General features: G+C 38.7%; 1 protein-coding gene across 1 annotated transcript; it reads left to right on the top strand.

Moving 5' to 3' along the window:
* The first annotated feature begins 97 nt into the window (after positions 1–97).
* Positions 98–17,148, top strand: LOC103797302 (disrupted in schizophrenia 1 protein-like). The gene is made up of 3 exons (XM_009069504.1): positions 98–468; positions 9,319–9,436; positions 16,328–17,148. The coding sequence occupies exons 1-3, from the start codon at positions 427–429 to the stop codon at positions 16,474–16,476; spliced, it is 309 nt and encodes a 102-aa protein (XP_009067752.1). The 5' UTR covers positions 98–426; the 3' UTR covers positions 16,477–17,148.
* Positions 17,149–17,829: the final 681 nt, after the last annotated feature.

Below are 17,829 nucleotides of genomic sequence, written 5' to 3'. Positions count from 1 at the left end.
AAAGAAGTTTTGAAAGAGCAGTTGACTAGAGCTAGTACATGTTACCAATAGAAAACATCAGTGGGGTCTGTCATGTCTCCTGTCCAAAATTACTTACAGAGTTTATGACAAAAATTACTTGTGTATAGATCAAGCTATAGTTAGTCCTTCAGTTTTAGAGGCAGTATTCCGTGTGGGTTTTAACTTGGGAAGCCAAAGACAGGCTTTAATAAAATGTATTCAAATACAGCTTTAAATATTGGGTGGCTGCCACTGCCCCATTACAAATGCAATTTAAATCTTTCATGCATGTGAAGCAAATTGATGCAATTGTTCAGCTTATTTAACTTCTTATTGTGCTATATGGTTTTTATAAGTTCCATTGGAATCTTACTGTTTATGTAGCATATATCTACTGTATATTTAATAATTTATCTCTAACAGGTTATGGAAGACATTTCATTTGGAGCAGAGGGTCACTTATCTGAGGTAAGTGTTTTCTAGGCAGCATAAAGTGGTGATACTGTACAGACTTTTCTTGGTCTCAATTAGAACTAATGACATTTGTTTTTATAGTGTTACCTTTGGGTAAAAATTGCTGGAGTATGTGAGCACTCAGAAAAGCAATACAGTCACAACTAGAGTGTGCTCATTCTTTTATTTCTCCTTTTTTTCCTTTTTGTTTTTTTTGCTTTTTCCATTGAAATTAATGTCAAAGTTGCTGAGTATTTCAGGGTCTTATAGTTAAATGTGATGCTAATGTTTTTAATACATACCAACAACAGGATGAATATGTTGGGGAAAAGTAGGACCAATAATATTTAGCCAGTCTCACTGTAGCACTGTCATGATACTTAGGAATGGAATGAAATCATGATGTTTTGCCTATTTTCTTGTGTATCTCTAAAAATACCTTTGAATTTACTTTTGCAGTATAAATGCAGACAAGCATAGTGCTGCAGAATACAGGGTAATAGGAATTTCATCCAAATAAAAATGCTGGATGTTTGTAATTTTGCACAGTTTTCCTAAATAAAAATACATCAGATGATAGTCCCTGTATTTAAGGAGGTTAGGATAATTGAGTAATATGACATGCATTTCTTATGACAGCAAATGACAAGAAAAATCTGCTTACATACAAAAATCTGTCTACCTACAAACTAAGAATTTAGGTAACATATGTGTAAGGAGAGTTATACTGGTTCTAAAAGCTGTGCTGTTTCAGTCTGGTCCACTTTTATGTTGTTATGCCTTTGGTTGCAACTTACATATTAAGGAAGTTCAGTATCTAAGCATTGTGTCCAGCCAGCAAATAAGTTACATGGATAAGTAACCCCCAGTTCACCTTCTGTAATAGCATACATGCCACCTGTCAAGTACAAGTGACAAGTGCTCAGCCAGGCAAACATTAAGTAAATAAAGAATTGCTGTTTAGGATATCTATTCAGATGAGGCATTTCTTTAGATTCTCACCAGTGAATACAAAAATGGAGGAGCAGCTGGAAAGCCCCAGGAGAGAGAAACTAACTGCAAGACCAAACTCAGATTGTTGACCTTGTATTCAAGGAGGCTGTGACATGAGAGCATGCCTAGGATAGACTGCTTGACTGTGTGTGAGTCCAGCATAAATAAAAACAGGAAGCCTTGAGAATGAAGGTGAACTGCAGAAAATGCGAAGGCCTTTCTTATCAGTGAAATTTGCTGTGAATTAAAGCAAAACTGTGCATGTGCTTTTGTCCATAGATGACATTGAAACAGGGGCAGGCAGTCCCATGGGATGAAGGTAGCAAAAAGCCCTGCTGACATCAGGGCAAAGTACTGAGCACACAAGAGCGCACTCATATAATACAGGACTGCCACTGTAGAAGTATTTACCAAGAGCTTAATATCTTGTCATACTCAGAAATGGAGAAACTTTGCCCTTTTGAAGTTTTATTTTTTGAGGGGTGATTGGGGGGTCAGTGGTGGTGAAGTGCATAAAGAGAATAGAAAGCAATGATACAAATAAAGGAAATGGAAATATGTTAGAAAGTCAGTCTGTACCACACAGCCACAGCTGGATTGACTTTGACTTGCAGAGAGCTCTGTGAAACTGTCAGCACCCTGTACCATGTCAAGGCTTTTCCTAAATGTTCCTTTGATTCTCTGGTTCCCTAATCCACTCTTGTAAGGCTCTACTGTCTGCAGGAGAGCACCCATCTAGTCATTCCAGATTGTTGCATCAGGAACAGGGACAGGAGAGAACAATACTAGGAACGACCTATAAATTACACCCAGCTATGCTGACTCCTTGCACAGCAGGGTGTGGACACTGGAAAACAGTTGGGTGCTTTTGTTTCTTTTTCCAAGTCCTGACCCACTGTGAATTTTTATTGGTAAGTCAGTAAATAGCCTCATCCTTCCACAGCAGGAACTGGAATTGTCTCAGTTTAATTAAATGAGCCAGTGCAGTAGCGTGCACTCGTTTTAGGAAGTCTGCAATTAGAGAAGATCTTCAGTCTACTAGGGATGAGAATGGGAGGACTGCTGTCAGACCACCACAGAGTGCTGGAAAGGCAGTGAAAAGCTCTATTTCTGAATAGATGCTTTTCCAAGGACACTCCTCCATAGCTGTAATGGAAGATACACGAAGGGAAGGTATTGCCAATATCGGACAGTAATTCTGATAACTCATTTAACACTCCCATGGGTTGTTGTGTCCCTGTGGAGGAGGGAAGGGGACAAGCAAAGGGAGTGAAGGAAAAGCACATGTGTGATGGTGGGAAGGAAGTAGGTCACAGTTGCAGAACAGCTGTCTGGAAACCTTTATGCCTAAATTGTTGCATATGAGAAAGAAGGGAGTATGTTGTAGTGCTGCAGTCTCCCAGATATGCATAAACAGGCTAGTGGAACAAGCTAGCAGTCCCTAAGTGGAAGGTGGTAAGAACAAAACTATTTGGGAAACAACCTTAATCTCTCTTCTGAGAAAAGGTGTATAGCCGCCTCAATGAAAGAAAAACCTAAACAAACTCAGAGAAGCAACAGGTGAGTTTTTGGGACAAACTCTGTAGGAGGAGGAATCAGCAGATGTTCTTTGGTACTCTCCAGAAGACATCAGGTTTATAGTACAGCACCATCTCCTTCTGGTGTAGAAAAGAGCAAGCACAGTCACAGACTACATATCTGTCAGCAGCTTTTCAGTGGGTTAAAGGAGTTTTGAAAAGGAAAGGGCAAAAATGTTCCTAAGAATGGGACTAATAGGGTACTACACAGCATAAGACTGAAACAGCAAGACCACTGAGCACACTGAGTGACTGTAAACAGAAGACATGTACGCAAGGGCGTTCAGGGCTAAGTTGTATGTAAAGGATAAGGAAAGAAAGCATGTGTCTTCTAATAAGAAAAGTGAATGAGAAAATAAATGAGATCAGAATTATTTTTTTTTCTTTCTTATCTTCTTTGCTTTTGGTCTTTCTAAAAAATGATACGCCATGTCAATATATGTTGTGCTCGTAGTATTCACTACGAGGTAGCAAGAGACAAACACAGTAAAGGATCTTGAGGCAAATGAGATGTACTGAAGTCAGGCTAGACTGATGAAATTTCTTCTGAGTGCGTAGGAGCCAAGAAAAACAATCTCCAAACCATTAACATGCTTCTTTGAAAACTCCTAGAGGAAGCCTGGAGTCCCAAGGGATTAGTAAAAGGCAGACTTAGTATTTGACTTTAAAAAGGAGGTAGGCCAGGAGTTTGTGCCAGTCAACATAATTTCAATTAGGATTAGAATTCCAAATGCTCTTGATAGATTGAAAGAATAGCCTGAAATCAATAAGAAGGGATATGTTAAAAGACAGGTGCAAATTACATTTGAGGGAGAAAAAGAGTTGGATTTATGTATACGGATGGTAAATAGCAGCTAAGATGACAATACTGCAGGAGAAGAATCTAGGGTTGTAGTGGACTACAAATATAGTGGAATTCATTACCTTCATCATGTTGGAAGAAAGGGCAAATGTCATTTGCAGCCTCATTAGTGGGAATGTCAGTTGTAAGACAGAAATAATTTCTGTGCTTGGCTGAGAATGCCAAAGCCTCCAGAGGACTATAGCATTGGTCTGGACATCTCACTCTGTAGAATACAGGAACACATTGAAGAAAAGAAGGAAAGGAATAGAAAGAAAAGGTTTAGAAATCCTTGTCTGGTTGAAAGTCAAAGTCTTTGATCATATCAAACATAAAGAGGACAATTACTAGTTAATTGTTGTGTGCTATGTAAGGGTAAAATGAAATGTAATAATCTTCGCTTATAGCACGAGGAGTTTGCAGGAGGAAAACTTGCTCACTGCAAGGGCAGTTTAGCCTTGGAGCAGGCTGTACCCTACAACCAGAACCACCAAACCCTTGTCAGCTGTATAGACACCAGCCAAGGACAGTCACAGTAGGCTTGGTCACACTGCAAGTCTCAGAGCAGGTTTTGGTGATCCCTGATTGCTTCCTGGTCACCTTGTCGTGATGGTATTGGCCATGAGTAACATGCATTACTTTCAGGCCTAGAGATTAGATCTGTTCTCAGTGGCCATGCTGCCTTCTGTATCTACAGCAGCTGCTCAGGACAATGCATATAGAGCAGGAAATATGGGATGCAGAGCAGGAACAAACACTCCTTCACCTGCACTTTGGACACCTCATGGCCGAGTAGCTCATTATCTGAGGGCATATGCACTTAGCCTGCATGTGACTGAAGCATCTGCTGAAGCAGGACAAACATATGGATGGCTGCATTTTGTTTCTAGAAATTATTTAAGAGGTGCCCTGGCCTGATGTTCTGCAGTTTCAAGTGCTGACAATTGCCATTAACTTCTGCAAGGGTCGAGGGTAAATATGCAGCACTTCTGCCAACAGTAGGTCACTTTTCTAAACCTTGTGCCATAATGTGAAGTATCTATCTGTCTGCAAGGGCAACTTTGTGTAGTTGTTATTTATGTTATTTTAAATTATTTTAACTATTATAGGAGAGAGATGGTTTAGTGCAGGTGAAAGAAATCTGGCTTTGATGCTCTGTAGAAAGTCTTCTAAGGCTTGCATCTTATTGGGATTATTATATTGCTACTTGGAAGTAAGGCAACATCCTTTTACAAAAGTTCCTCTGTAGGAAGAATGAATTTTAAGAATGTGTCTGGGAATCCCACTCCACAGTACAGCCGTCAAAGACGCTAATATAGACTCTAATCCCAAATAGAATTAGATTAATCTAGCTACTACAATGCTGATTCTTCTATATAAAATTGCTGAACTAGATTCAAGCACAGAAGGTGTTTGCACTGGAAAAGCTGATCAAACATTTTCTTTGACTAATGCTGTTGAGGAGCTGTTGCTCATAAGTGACTAAAATGACTTGTAAAAGGGTAAAATGAAATGCAGAAGTCTCAAGTGGAAGCCATTCCCTTTGCTCTTGATGTAATATGCTGGTGTTCCAGCAGTGCATGAGCTGTAACATTGTCTGTTCTTCCTGTTTCTTGCATGAGACTCTCACATCTCTGGGAAAGAATTAGAGTTTTTACTTTGTGTGAGAAGGCAGAAGAATTTCACCTTGAAAAATAATTCACACCTGTATTTATGCTATTTTCACCTGCTTAAGGAGTTAGAGGGGAAAAAAAATAAAATCCCAGCCAGCTACATTCCCTGTTCATAAAATCTATAGAGCAATATTTCATCTCAGCTCTTTCCTGACTCTTGCAATCTCTCCTAGCTGCTTCCTAAAAATGCTGTTGGTGCAAAAATAGCCAAAAAACTCTTAAGACTTACAGAAGCTTGTAGCATTGACATAACCTACAAGCTTGGATGAGTTGTATTATATTAATATGTTGAGCTTGAGGCAGAGTCCACTCTCTTCTCAGATATATTGTTGTTCAGTGTAAAGTGCCACTTTCCAACCAGGAGCTGTTCTGAATAGTTTGTGTGTCACTGACAGCAGTTTCCCTACCTACACAGGCAAATGTAAAATAAAAATGTTACCAATGATATTACTAGATATGAAAGGCACTGAGAGAAATATTTCCTATCTACTTCTCTGGGTTATCAAACTTTTTTCAAATGAGGGCCTGCAGGCAGAAGCTGTGGAATTGGTTGAATATTTAGAATTATTCCTGTGTATTTTGGAGAGCAGTGTATGCTTTTCCCATTTTCATATATATATATGTATGTATGTTCTGGAAAATCATAATTTATATGATGATTCTCCTGCATTTTTCACATGACACCTGCAAGTAAGTTCCTGAGTGACGATTCTTGTCTAAAGTAATGGAGCAACTTCTCATTCCAACTTAAAAGGCAGAGAAAATTCACTGGATTCCTTCCTTCTGTCCTTCCTGGGACCTTTCTTTGCTATAAAGTTTTATTTTAAAAGGGAGAAGGAAATGTCAAACATGAAATTAGATAATGTAACAGTACACCAGTAAGTGTAGTCATCTAGCTGCACTGTGGCTGGATTTCAGGCTATAGTTATATTTTATCATGGGTTTTCAGGATCTGTGCACACTACGGGGAGTCCATGCTTGCAACATGGAGCCTGTTTTATCAGCCAGGTATCTAAATGCTACCTCAGCATCTTCTGACGTGCCTGAACTTCAGTGAGGGATCAGGTCGAAAAAACCCATTTTGCCTTGTACATTCACTGACACAGTGAACAAACTTCCACTGTGGATCTGCACAGTGGAGCTAGGCAAATCCAGTCATTGTGCTTATCATTTAGATTTAAGTTGCTCAGTGAATTCCTTGTATTTGCATATCCAAGACAGGAAATGTATCTTCTCTTACAGCAGCTCATGATGGACCTAATTATCTGGATAAACATTCCTGCCATAATGGTACCCCAAAAAAGAAATGGGTACTCTACTTGAATGTGTATATTTATAAGACTGTTTGCATTTAAATATACTTAGTGGCACAGATATTCAGGAATGTACTGTAACCTGTACTTTTTTTAATTTGCTGTCTGTAATAACTGATGATTTCAAATCAGGACTGGAAGTGTCATCCAGCTTGACAAGCATGAACATGATCCAAAATCTCATGTAGTAATAGGTTATTTTATAAAAGTAGTGCCTGGATGAGACTAAAGTATTCCATATCTTGATGTTATAAGAGCAAGAATCCGGTTTTATGTTGTCACTCTAAGATCTGTATGGGGCTAACTCATTTTGTTGGAGTTACACGGTCTTCAGAAAGCGTCTGGTTTTGTAAACTTCACTTACAGCTTTTGTTTGTCAGAGCAATACTTAGGAGTTTGTGCACTAATTAAAAGCTGTTGTTCTTAAATTAACTGTCCACCGATTGTATAGCACCAAGCCTTCTTTGCTTGGGTTTTTGTGTTTGAAGTGACAGTTATGTGAAGACCTGTTTTTCGTACATGTAATTAGCTGTTGGAGCAAAATTGGTGTTCAAAGGTGGAGTTTTCCCTGCATGGTCATCATTTTAGATGTGCTTCAGGGTACTCAGGTTATTTTTGTAATTTACCAACTCTTTTAGCCTGAGACCTAAGATTTTTTGACAGCTGTTCTTGCGTGTGTGTCACAGAATAATTCCATAAGAGCTTTCTTTTGATACAAATTGCCTGGGTTATCCCACTCCATGACAGCATATGGAGTCCTGCTGGCATACTGAATAATAATTTAGCAGCTGGATGGAAGATTTTTCCTCATCATCTGTCCCTGGTCTTGAGAAAAGGACATTCCTAGTTGCTGCAAGGAGAATGTTTACCTTCTCCCCTGTTCTCACTTTGAAAAGCAATGGGTTGTTTTCACATCTCTAAGTTCTGTGGAGTGCTGCTGTGGATTCTCATGTTTGGTAACATCTCTGGAGATGTCTGCTCAGGTCTTGTGTGCAGAGCCAGGGACTTAGCCATTGTGCTCCTCTGTGGGTATTTGCAAAATAACCTCTCTTAACTAGCCCACTCGTCCAGGATTTGAGCTGCAGCTGGTTGCATACCTGTGCAGTCTGCTGGATAGCAATGTCTGCCAGAGGCCCTAGGAAGGCAGAAAGGCCAAGGATCTGTGCTGTAGCAGAGAATGTGTCAGCAAGCAGAGCCCTTCTGGTGTTTGTCTTCATGTATGCAGCATGTGATGCAAAGTGAAAGGATAGCACAGAACTAAGGTCTGGTATATGGGCTTACCAAAACTCAGATTGCTTCACAATGGGCAGTGTTCCAATGAGTGTCAGCATGATTTCTTTGGAAGCCCTTTGATTGAAGGCTTGATTTCTCTTAAACAACCACTGATGGCTGATCTGATAGCAACAGATCAGTGCAAAGGACCCAAGTGCTTTTTTTTTACATGTACTTTCTGTAGATGTATATGACCATAAGTGAAGTTGACTTTTTGGATGAGTACATAGACTAGGTCTAGAGAAAATCCCATTTCCTGGATTCCAGCTGATGAATTGTTCCATATTTTTTTCAGCATGGCTCCAGACGGACTTCATCTTGGCACTATAATCTTTGCCTTACAAATAACCCCTATCATGCACTGTAGACAGCACTGTGGTGCCATGGGAGGGAGAGGAAAGGCTTGTCTCAGAGCTGCACAAATTGATTTAATTGTTTTCCCCCTCCTCATATTTTCTGCTTATTTGGGTCATTTCTCAAAGTACTACTCAATGCAAAATATAAAATATAGAAGTTACCTTTGTGCAGTTTATCTGAAAAAACTTATGGGGAGAACTTTGAAACTGGTTTAAAATATAAAAAGCATTTGTCTGTATGAGTTCTAAGTAGAGAAGTATTGTTTTTGAAATTTTAGTCTTGTTTCAGTGAAAAGTATAGTTTCATCTTGTAATCTCCAAGACTTTGATGCATTTTCTTTGATCGGTTGAGCAAAGTTCCTAAGTATTCTAGCCAGATTTTTCTTCAAAAAGTACTTTTTATGAGTATAAGATACCAGAAGTGATGCTGCTTCAAATATTTAAGGTACCTAAAAGTGTAAATCATATTTACATGAACAACTTGATGTGGTCAGCATGAGATTTCCTTCCCTTGCTGTGGTGAGACAACAGGGAAGAGGGAGAGCAGTTCAGTCTTCACACCCCTTTAATTATCTGCTGTAAGTGAGATCATGACTTTTTTTTCTGCTGGGAAGTAGACTGAGACCGCAAGCTCATTCCATTTCATCTAAATCACCAATCTGTTACATAGTAACAGCTTTTTGTCTCTTTAATGGGAATTTGCTTTTAGGCAATGTCTTTGCACCACAAAGTATATCCCCTTACTAATATTTTATTTCCCCTTTAATTTGATGCAAATTTGATGTAGGAAAGTGCAGTCAGCAGCAAACATGCTTTCTTTTCTTTTTCTACTTTCTGTAGGAGTTCTTCATATTTTCTGCAGAGTTGGGAGAAAAATGTGAAGCAATAAGTGAGAAATTGGTGCATCTGGAAGATCAATTGCAAAGTTCCACCTGCATAGTTGATGAAGGAGTTATTCATATCCTTTTTTGCTATAGCTATAGATATGTATCAATCTCTGTAAGTATATACTGAAATACTTGCCTTTCAGATTCACATGGAATGCTAGTTTCTTAGTGTAGATTAAATACATTAAGAATGGGAGAATTGATTGTTTTGCTGAAATGGGCATTTTTTGTTGTAGTGAGTTTTCCTACAGTGCATTTTCACTGTGATCTAATCCAGCTTTAATTGATTTAAACAGAAGTTAGTTCTTTGTAAATTGAGGTCATGCACTGAAAAGCCTTTATTTTATTGTTCAAATTCTTTTGGTTTTAACGCTAATATAAGTAAATATGTAGTACATCAAAAGCTGCATGGATACAAGTGTCCATGCACCTGCATTTCCCAACCTGATTTAGCCAAGTTAAATGCTACATTACTGACATATATATATTGTCACATGAAGTTTGGGGTTTTTTTCTTTTTTAAAAAAATGGGCAGCGGATGCATCATGTGGCATCATACACAATTTAATCTGCCTCTAATACTCCAGTAACCAGATGAGATGTTGTCTTATGCCCCTTATCTCTTGCTGTGCTTCATCTGTCCATCAGTATTTTTTGAGGATTGCTTAACCTTATGAGGGACTCATTGGTCATTTTTCAAAATTTAAGAGTGCAGAGTTTAGTTTCATTTGTAGCTTTCATAGGAAAAACATCATAAAAGAGCTTTTGTTCTTCTAAAAAGAATAATAACTAGTGAGGCTGAGGAAGATGAGAGTACTTAGCTACTTAGGTTTTAGTGGAGAAGTGGCAGTTAAGGGGATAATGAAGGAAGATTAATAAGTTCAGGCTGGAGAGATCAGCAGAGGAGCCCTTACAGACAGCTGAAGTTGAGTTGAAGTGATAATGATGCTAGAAAGGATTCAGTTCCTCCTAAGCTGAGGTGGGCTGAGGTGACACTGTCATGGAGGGGATAGCGTAAAGAAAGGAGAATAAATAGTGTGTGGAAATAACCACTGTGTTTTTAAGTAATTAGGCATCTATTGCCAAGTCATTGCAAAATTCCTATTCTAAAAACTTACGTTCTTGAAATGTATCAGAAGGGTAAAGTTTGGAGGGCTGGGGGTGATGGTGCTGAGTGGGAGGGTGCATGGGAGAGGAGAAATCCCGTCAGTAACTTGTTACTACTTCAACTGTTTCTTCTCTAAGCATTTCAGTATTCAGAAAGATTATTCAGCATTCTTTCAGTTATATTTACAGTGTGCATACTTGGTTGCAGTTGTGTTTCCCCAATGCTGTTTGTGAGTATTCTTTTCAGAGCTATATCCATGTGTCTTGTGTGTGTGTGCAGAGCATCTAATTCCTTCCCCTCTTATGTATATTTACTCTCAAATGAGCTTTCCTCATTCACCCCTAATAGAATGCTACTAAGGGCTGAACTTATAGTTTCTTTGCAGAGGACTTAAGTTAATATTCAAACTGAACAGTCAGGTCTGATCATAGTTACCATTTAATAGATGAGGTGAAGTAAGCTGGAAAACTGCATTTTTGATTCCAGAAGAAATACACTACAAGTACATGAAATAGTAGCATTTGTGGGTTTTGTGGAGTGTGCATCTATATTTCTTTGTAGCTGTTGAAACTGCCAGATTTAGTTGAAAAAATGAAATCTCTCATTGGAAGTTTCAGAAGAGTTGGAGATTAGTCTCTCCTTAAGCCAGGGTTGTCTGATAGAGGAAATCAGATCACTATCAATGAAATTCAGCTCACGTTTTCTAAATACAGAAATGTACACTGTGTGATATCCTGGTCCTAGCAAGACCATCAGGCACAAAATAAAGAAACTATGTTTAAAACATAGGGATATACGAAGAAGCAGTTCAGCAATTCAGGCACTCCTCATTAACATTCAGTTGCTATTTCAGAGGTAGTCCAGATCAATGTACATAAAATGTTACCATCTGGTACATGTAATCACTGTGCTATACTTCAAAAAGGAATGAGAAAAATAGTTACCACAGTGCTACAGACCTGTAGATTGTTGTTTTTAAGTAAAAACTGCTCAGTGCCTATAAAAGAAGCTTTCACTCACTAGTAACTTGACTGTAATGCAGGAGCTAGCACTGAGATAGTAAACAATAATTAGTCTCAGTAGAAGAATTTATGGTTAATAGATGGATCTTTTGTTTGCATGGTACTTTGTTTTAAATAAAACAATTTCATATCACAAATATTGGTCAATGATGCAGTCTTTGTTAAAAATCTGTAGAACTCAGAGTAGGAGCTTAAAGATCTGAAATTGTAATGGAAGGATGAATTTTTCAAACTCTTGTTCACTGGTAATTTTCACCCTTCCCCATCATCTCTGCAAAAAAATGCCTTACGCATGAATGTTACAAGCTCTATTAGTCAAAAATCTGACTGGGGTTTGCGCAGATGTAAACTAGTCCTGTGGTCTGATTATTAAAAGATTTTTAAAGACTCCACTGAGAAAAATAAATTCCTGATGCTCTCAAGCCCTTTGCCAATGTTTAGTGTGTGTCATAGCTTTGATTAATAATAAAGTTTGTATTAGAGGAAGAAACCCAGATGTCACTGTTTTTCGTTCTACATTTTGATGGCATAGCACACTTAAATCAACCGTGCTGCTCATCGTAATTGCCAGCATGACCTGAACAAAGGAGATGTCCAGTGATATTTCTCGGTTCTGAGTACAGACACAGAGCCACTTGCAATTCTAATTTATTACTGAAATCTTTCATAGCAAATATTAAACTGTATTTCTATATAAAAAACATCAGACAATTGGGGGGGAGGGGAGGTGTTAGAGCTCTCTGTATCACTATGACATATCTGCTAAAATCTATGTAGTATAACCAAATAAACCCACAAAACATTCAATTATGGTTAATCATTGGTGAGTGTATGAAAACAGTCCACATCATTAATTAGAAAAGCCAAAAGATGAGCGGTGACTCATTCTGGCGTCTGCAGAGCTGATGAGAGGTGTTACTTTCCTGACAGTAAAGGCCTGGAATTCCCACTAAAATTAAATGGAGCCTATATTGCAATTTCACAGTAATTTTTGTTCGTAATTAGCAGTTACATTTTGATAGACAACTTGAATGCATATAATAGTTCCTCCTGGTGAAAATGCTTTGTTGGAGAACACCTGGATGGAGCATTATTATAAAAGCTATCTTCATTCCTTGCCCTAAATTGGACATTTTAATCAGTTATTTTGAAAATAGAATTTTGTGCCTAAATGCTCATTAAGGACTGCAGGTCGCTTCTGCTAACCTTTCACCTTTATAATACAGCTGGCTCTCATACAAGTCTTGCTTTATACCAGCATAGGTTTTCAACAGAATCAGGAGCATAGAATTTAGCCCTGTCTGTACTTCACTGAGGCAGTGAAGCCCTGGGTAAACCTGCAAGAGACTTTGGGATCCCATCGGAGTAGGACCCCACAATGTCCAGATGGGACCTCACTGGTGCTGAGTAGACTGGAAGGATCAACTCTCTCCACCTGCTGGCAGTGTTTTTCTTAATCCAGCCTGGGAGGCAGTTGGCCACCTTTGCCTCAAGATGCATTGCTGGCATATGTTCAGCATGCTGTCCACCATGACCTCAAGGTCTTTTTCTGCAGAGCTACTTCCTTGCTGGCTAGGCCCTGATGTGTACTGGTGCATGGGGTTAGGAGAGACACATGCAGTACGGTGGTGGTACACCCAGCTGAGCTTCTGTCTCCAGCCACTGTAATGTTTAGCTGTTGGAAACAAGCAGAATAGTCAACCAGGTTAAAAAAAGCCCTGAACCAAACCAACAACAAACTCACACCTCTTTCTAATTATTTCTGTTCTTCAGATGTCAAAAAAAATGCTGCTGTTCTCTGAAATTCCGTACACCCTCAGCTCAGCAGTAGTCCTTGATTGTCCTTCCAAGGTCTTTTCTCTTACAGTATATCATCTTAGTTTCTAACCTTTTCTGTAGGAAGGCAGCTGATTCATAATATCTACCTTTTGTCTCTTTTCCCTAAATATCTGTGCTGAGAGAAGAGAAGCTGCATTGATGAACCCACTTTTTTCCAAAAATTGAGTCTCTACAGTAACTAGATATGCTTTTTATAGCCTTGTAAATCATGGACTCTGTCATGCTGCTCAAGGTTTTTAAAGAGAGGGAGTCAGGTGAAGTTTCAAGCAAGACAATGTTAGGGCTGCAGCACTGTTGAGTATATGTTGTGTTTGTGTGAAGCTGTTCCCAAGTACTTTACCATTTAGGAGATGCTGGGGAGATTTTGTCAGTTTTCCATAGGAAGACAGCAGAACTAGGAAGTATTCCTAGGTGAAACTTGTTTTGGCTCCTGCCTTGGATACTGTCTCAATATTTGCAGCACTAGATAGATAATTTAAGCATGAGGGACACATTTGCATGTGGAGCCATGCAGTACTGTTGTTTGCTTTTTTTAAATGGGTAGAGCTGTTTATCCAGATATAACCTCTGTAAGTGGATAGAGATATGCCTGAGCATGGAATATCGTATATTTTGCTTAGCCATAAAGGCTCCTTTGACAGGTACTTGTCTACAGATGATTGTGGTATTATTTATGAGATTATTGAAACTTGCTGTAGTTAGACTATTCAGTCATCATTCTTGTTGCTCCATCTTTCTCTTGGTTAAAAGTTTCTTTTCCTGTCTTCCTCATTTTTTCTTCCATCCTTCAAGATTTCTCAGCCACTGACACTAAAACATTTCAGTTTTTCTTCTTCTCTCTGCCTGAACAGAATTTTGTAATTGCTTGGGATATTACAAGTAACAGCATGTAGTTGGAGACTACACATCAGAAGTAATTAAATTTCAGAGGCTTCATGGTGTTTATAAACTGTAGAATTTCTGTTTTACCAGTTAGGTTTTCAGCAGAGCCTCAGGATTAAGTTGCAGAGGGGTGGATAGTCCAGGACCACTTAAGAAAGGATAATAATGTTTCTTACTTCAGAGAAGATGCAAAGCATAATTAATTTGTCCTTGTACAGTGCTTTGAGATCCTGGGATAGGTGCACTGCTGTTACTTGTAATCAGAGAAATAATCCCTTTAGATTAATAGAGCTGTCCAGAAATTAGAAGTTTGCACAAATATAGTAAAAGCAAAGCATCATAGTAAATGCACACAGATGAAATTTTGAGGAACTGATAACCAAATCAAAAGCAGCCAAAAGGCTTTTCCAAGGCATAATGGTGACTGCCTGAAACAGTAGTGATTTGTATAGCTTTACCATGGTCCAGTCTAGTCACAATTTTTCAAAAGTAGCAGCTCACATTTTAGCCACATAACCCAAGGCTTTTTTTTTTTCTTGGCATTGCATTGACATTGGGGTTGAGTAAAACAACATTTCATAATGTTGGAGCTCTGTAAAGGATAAAGGTTGTCCTTGCGTGATATCCTTTCTCTGCATTGTATTTTTGAAACTGAGTTGTTTCAGTGTCATCCTGTTTCATTTCCCTCAAAGTGAGGTTCTGAGATCATTTGATGACATACTGCTATAAATTAACATTTCTGTCTTTAGGGGTCCTTTCCCTTCAGCCATACCTGTTCAGGAAGCCTTAATGTGGATGAGGTGGGCCCTAGGGCTTGTTCACATAGACTTGGCCATTTGTTTTAGCACTTCAGCAGGCTCGGACTTGCCTCTGCTTGCTTTCCACTCCACAAAGTGTAAGCTATGGAAGAGAAGATAAGGTTGGTTGTCTTGTTGAGCTGCACCTAGTCCTTGCACTTCTTTCAACAATGGATAGTCTTGCTGATGTAAGATTATCAGCAGAAAGGCCAGCATAGTGGTAGTGCAAAATGTGCTTATTCCCAGGAGAGAGAAATCCTAGAATAAAAAACTGTACTGCCTAGCAAGCGCTTAAAGGCTTGTGCACATGTGACCAGTTACTACTGTCTCCATGCACATCCTACTTTCATCTGCCAGTCTGTTCAGTGCTAGACCCCTTGTATTCTTGTTGCCACCACATGACACCTTCCCTGCATCATTGTGGAGCTTGGGAAAGAGCGAAGTGAAGGTGTCTTGCAGAGGCTCAGCCGTTAGCCATTAGTTTCTGTCTGAATGCATTGCAAGAAACCTGAACTAGACAGAGGCAAATAAAATGTGGAAGCTCTTTCTTAATCAAATGAAGCATTTTAAACTGAATTATTGGATACTTTGCAGGTGGTCTTCTTCCTTTTACTGTATAACAGTATAATGTTGCTACTGCTCTGTCTCTGCCTTTCAACTTGTTCAAAGCATTCACTGTGGAGCCTTGTATAGCTTTATATTTGTGTGTTCTGCAGTATAATTATATTGATAATTCAGCTAAGATTAAAGCTATCTGGAGGTAAGTGGAGCAGAAACACTTTCTCTGCTATAAGCTAATTTTGCTGCTTACCAAGATTTCCACCCTGCCTGGCATAGTACACATTGCTGAGCTCACTAATGCCACACAAATGTGGTCACTTGGCTTATATCAGACTGCTCCTGTTGCCTTCGCCTGGGGTCTGATCCACTCAGGTCTGTGGCTCTGGCTTAAAAATCCACCCTCCATCCAGCAGGGAACACACAGCTAGTGCTGCTGCCTCCATGGTACAATTTCTTCATCTCCTTCCTTCCTTCCCATGAGAACAGTATCCAAGCAGTATCCCCCACCCCCTCCCTTTTTTAAAGTGCTAAATAATGCTACTTGAGAACTTGAGTTTGTCCGGATTTTTCTTTTGAAAGCAAGTGTGAGCAATGTATTAATATTTAATCCAGACAATTTGGAAGAAGTTGAAGCTACAATTAGATATCCACGGCCATCTGTTGTGAGCAGCAGAACAAGAATTTACTTAATAACTTGGAAAGAGAAAAGGGACTGCCAATCATCTATAGATTATTCCTTAATAAAGCATGCACAGTCTCTGCAGAGGGAGATCCAGGTGGTGAAGGAGACACTCCAGACCATGCTGGTGCAACTTCAGCCAGCCAAGGAGGCAGGAGAAGAAAAGGCTGGAGACTTCCTCTGTGACAGCTGGTGTCCAGGAAAACAAGACTTGAAGGAATAATGAGCAGAAAGAGCTGGTAGGATGACATTAATTCACAAAGGGCTGCTTTTAGTAACTGAATACTGTTTTACTAAGCCTCAGGGATCTCTTCTCTCCCCTGCATAACTAATAACTAAATCAATTATGGAGAAACAGAGCCTGGAGGTCTATCATCAGAAGTACGCTACGCTGCCTCACATGTTTTGGCACAGATTGGGAAACAGCTTTCAGAGCAGAGCAGCTCCTGTAAATGTGTAGATTACAAATTGATACATTTCAAGTGAGTCTGCTAAGTTGCCTTTAATGTCAGTGAAATGTTCTCCTTGAAGGCTTGTAAACAGTATCTGTCTTCCTTTACTCATGAATTTTTTTCCCTTGATTTAAAAATGCAGCATTAAAGCTGGAACATCTAGTATTTCTTGGAAAATAGCTGTAAGAATAATAAGAACTTTTTTCCTTTGGCTTTAACAGCTTTCTCACACTGAATGTATTTTCACATTCCTGCCAATAATTAAATGAATAGGATGAAATTCAAGCTAATCACATTCTTTCAATTGAAATTTGGACCTCATTTACTCTGTGGTATTGAGTACAGTGGAGGTTACTAACAGCAGCCCCTCTAGCAGCAGTTTAACTTGCTTTATTTAGGTGTTAATATAAACTTGCTTTAAATGTTACAGGGGTTGTAAAGCACTAATAAATTCCCATGCTGGTGATTTGTGTTCCTTGTATTTAAATATTGTATTAATGCTAAGTCATTTAAGTTGCCTTGTAAAGATTATTACTATTACTACTTTGATCTTCCTTATAAACTTCAGAAGGAATGCAGATCTTTCTGCAAGACAGATATGTCTATATATACATACTTGAATGTGTATTTTTATAGGAAATAAAACAATGCTCAACTGAAGCCAACCAGTATAACTGACTTCTACTTAGAACATTGTTCAAAAGAGTTAATGCCTTCAGAAATTCATTGTGTACTTTTAGTTTGGCTACTAGTATTTGTCTGATGTCATAAAAAAAAAACCTGTTTCTGCCATTTTTTGCAGAGGGAGAATTAAAAAAAAAAGAAACCTGAATTTTAAAAAAATCAAATAGATAAAGCAAACGTCTTGCAACTCAGTACTGTACTTTTTTTTATACTGTTTTTCTAAAATTTTTATAATTACTTTTCTTCATTACTTCCATTGCTCATTTTACAGCCACATTGTGAGGGTTTTTGCAAATTTTGAAGGTCATTTGACTACCTGCCCACCAATATTGTGTTCATTTTCTTGTGTGTTATAATACTAGTTGAAACTTCTACCTCAATGTTAAGTACATAAGGAGGAAGGAAAAACAAAACCTGCTGGGCAGCTGAGACATACAACA

Source organism: Acanthisitta chloris, unplaced genomic scaffold (genome assembly GCF_000695815.1).
Source record: "Acanthisitta chloris isolate BGI_N310 unplaced genomic scaffold, ASM69581v1 scaffold3182, whole genome shotgun sequence".
Classification (NCBI taxonomy): Eukaryota; Metazoa; Chordata; class Aves; order Passeriformes; family Acanthisittidae; genus Acanthisitta; species Acanthisitta chloris.
This window is presented reverse-complemented; position numbering and strand designations above follow the sequence as displayed.

Bases quoted from the DNA above. Each gene is read 5' to 3' on its own strand.
- LOC103797302 (XM_009069504.1), top strand. From the start codon at position 427: ATGGAAGACATTTCATTTGGAGCAGAGGGTCACTTATCTGAG. The intron at 469-9,318 runs GTAAGTGTTTTC...TACTTTCTGTAG, and splicing joins CAGAGGGTCACTTATCTGAG to GAGTTCTTCATATTTTCTGC. The intron at 9,437-16,327 runs ATATCCTTTTTT...TAAAGCATGCAC, and splicing joins AGTTGATGAAGGAGTTATTC to AGTCTCTGCAGAGGGAGATC.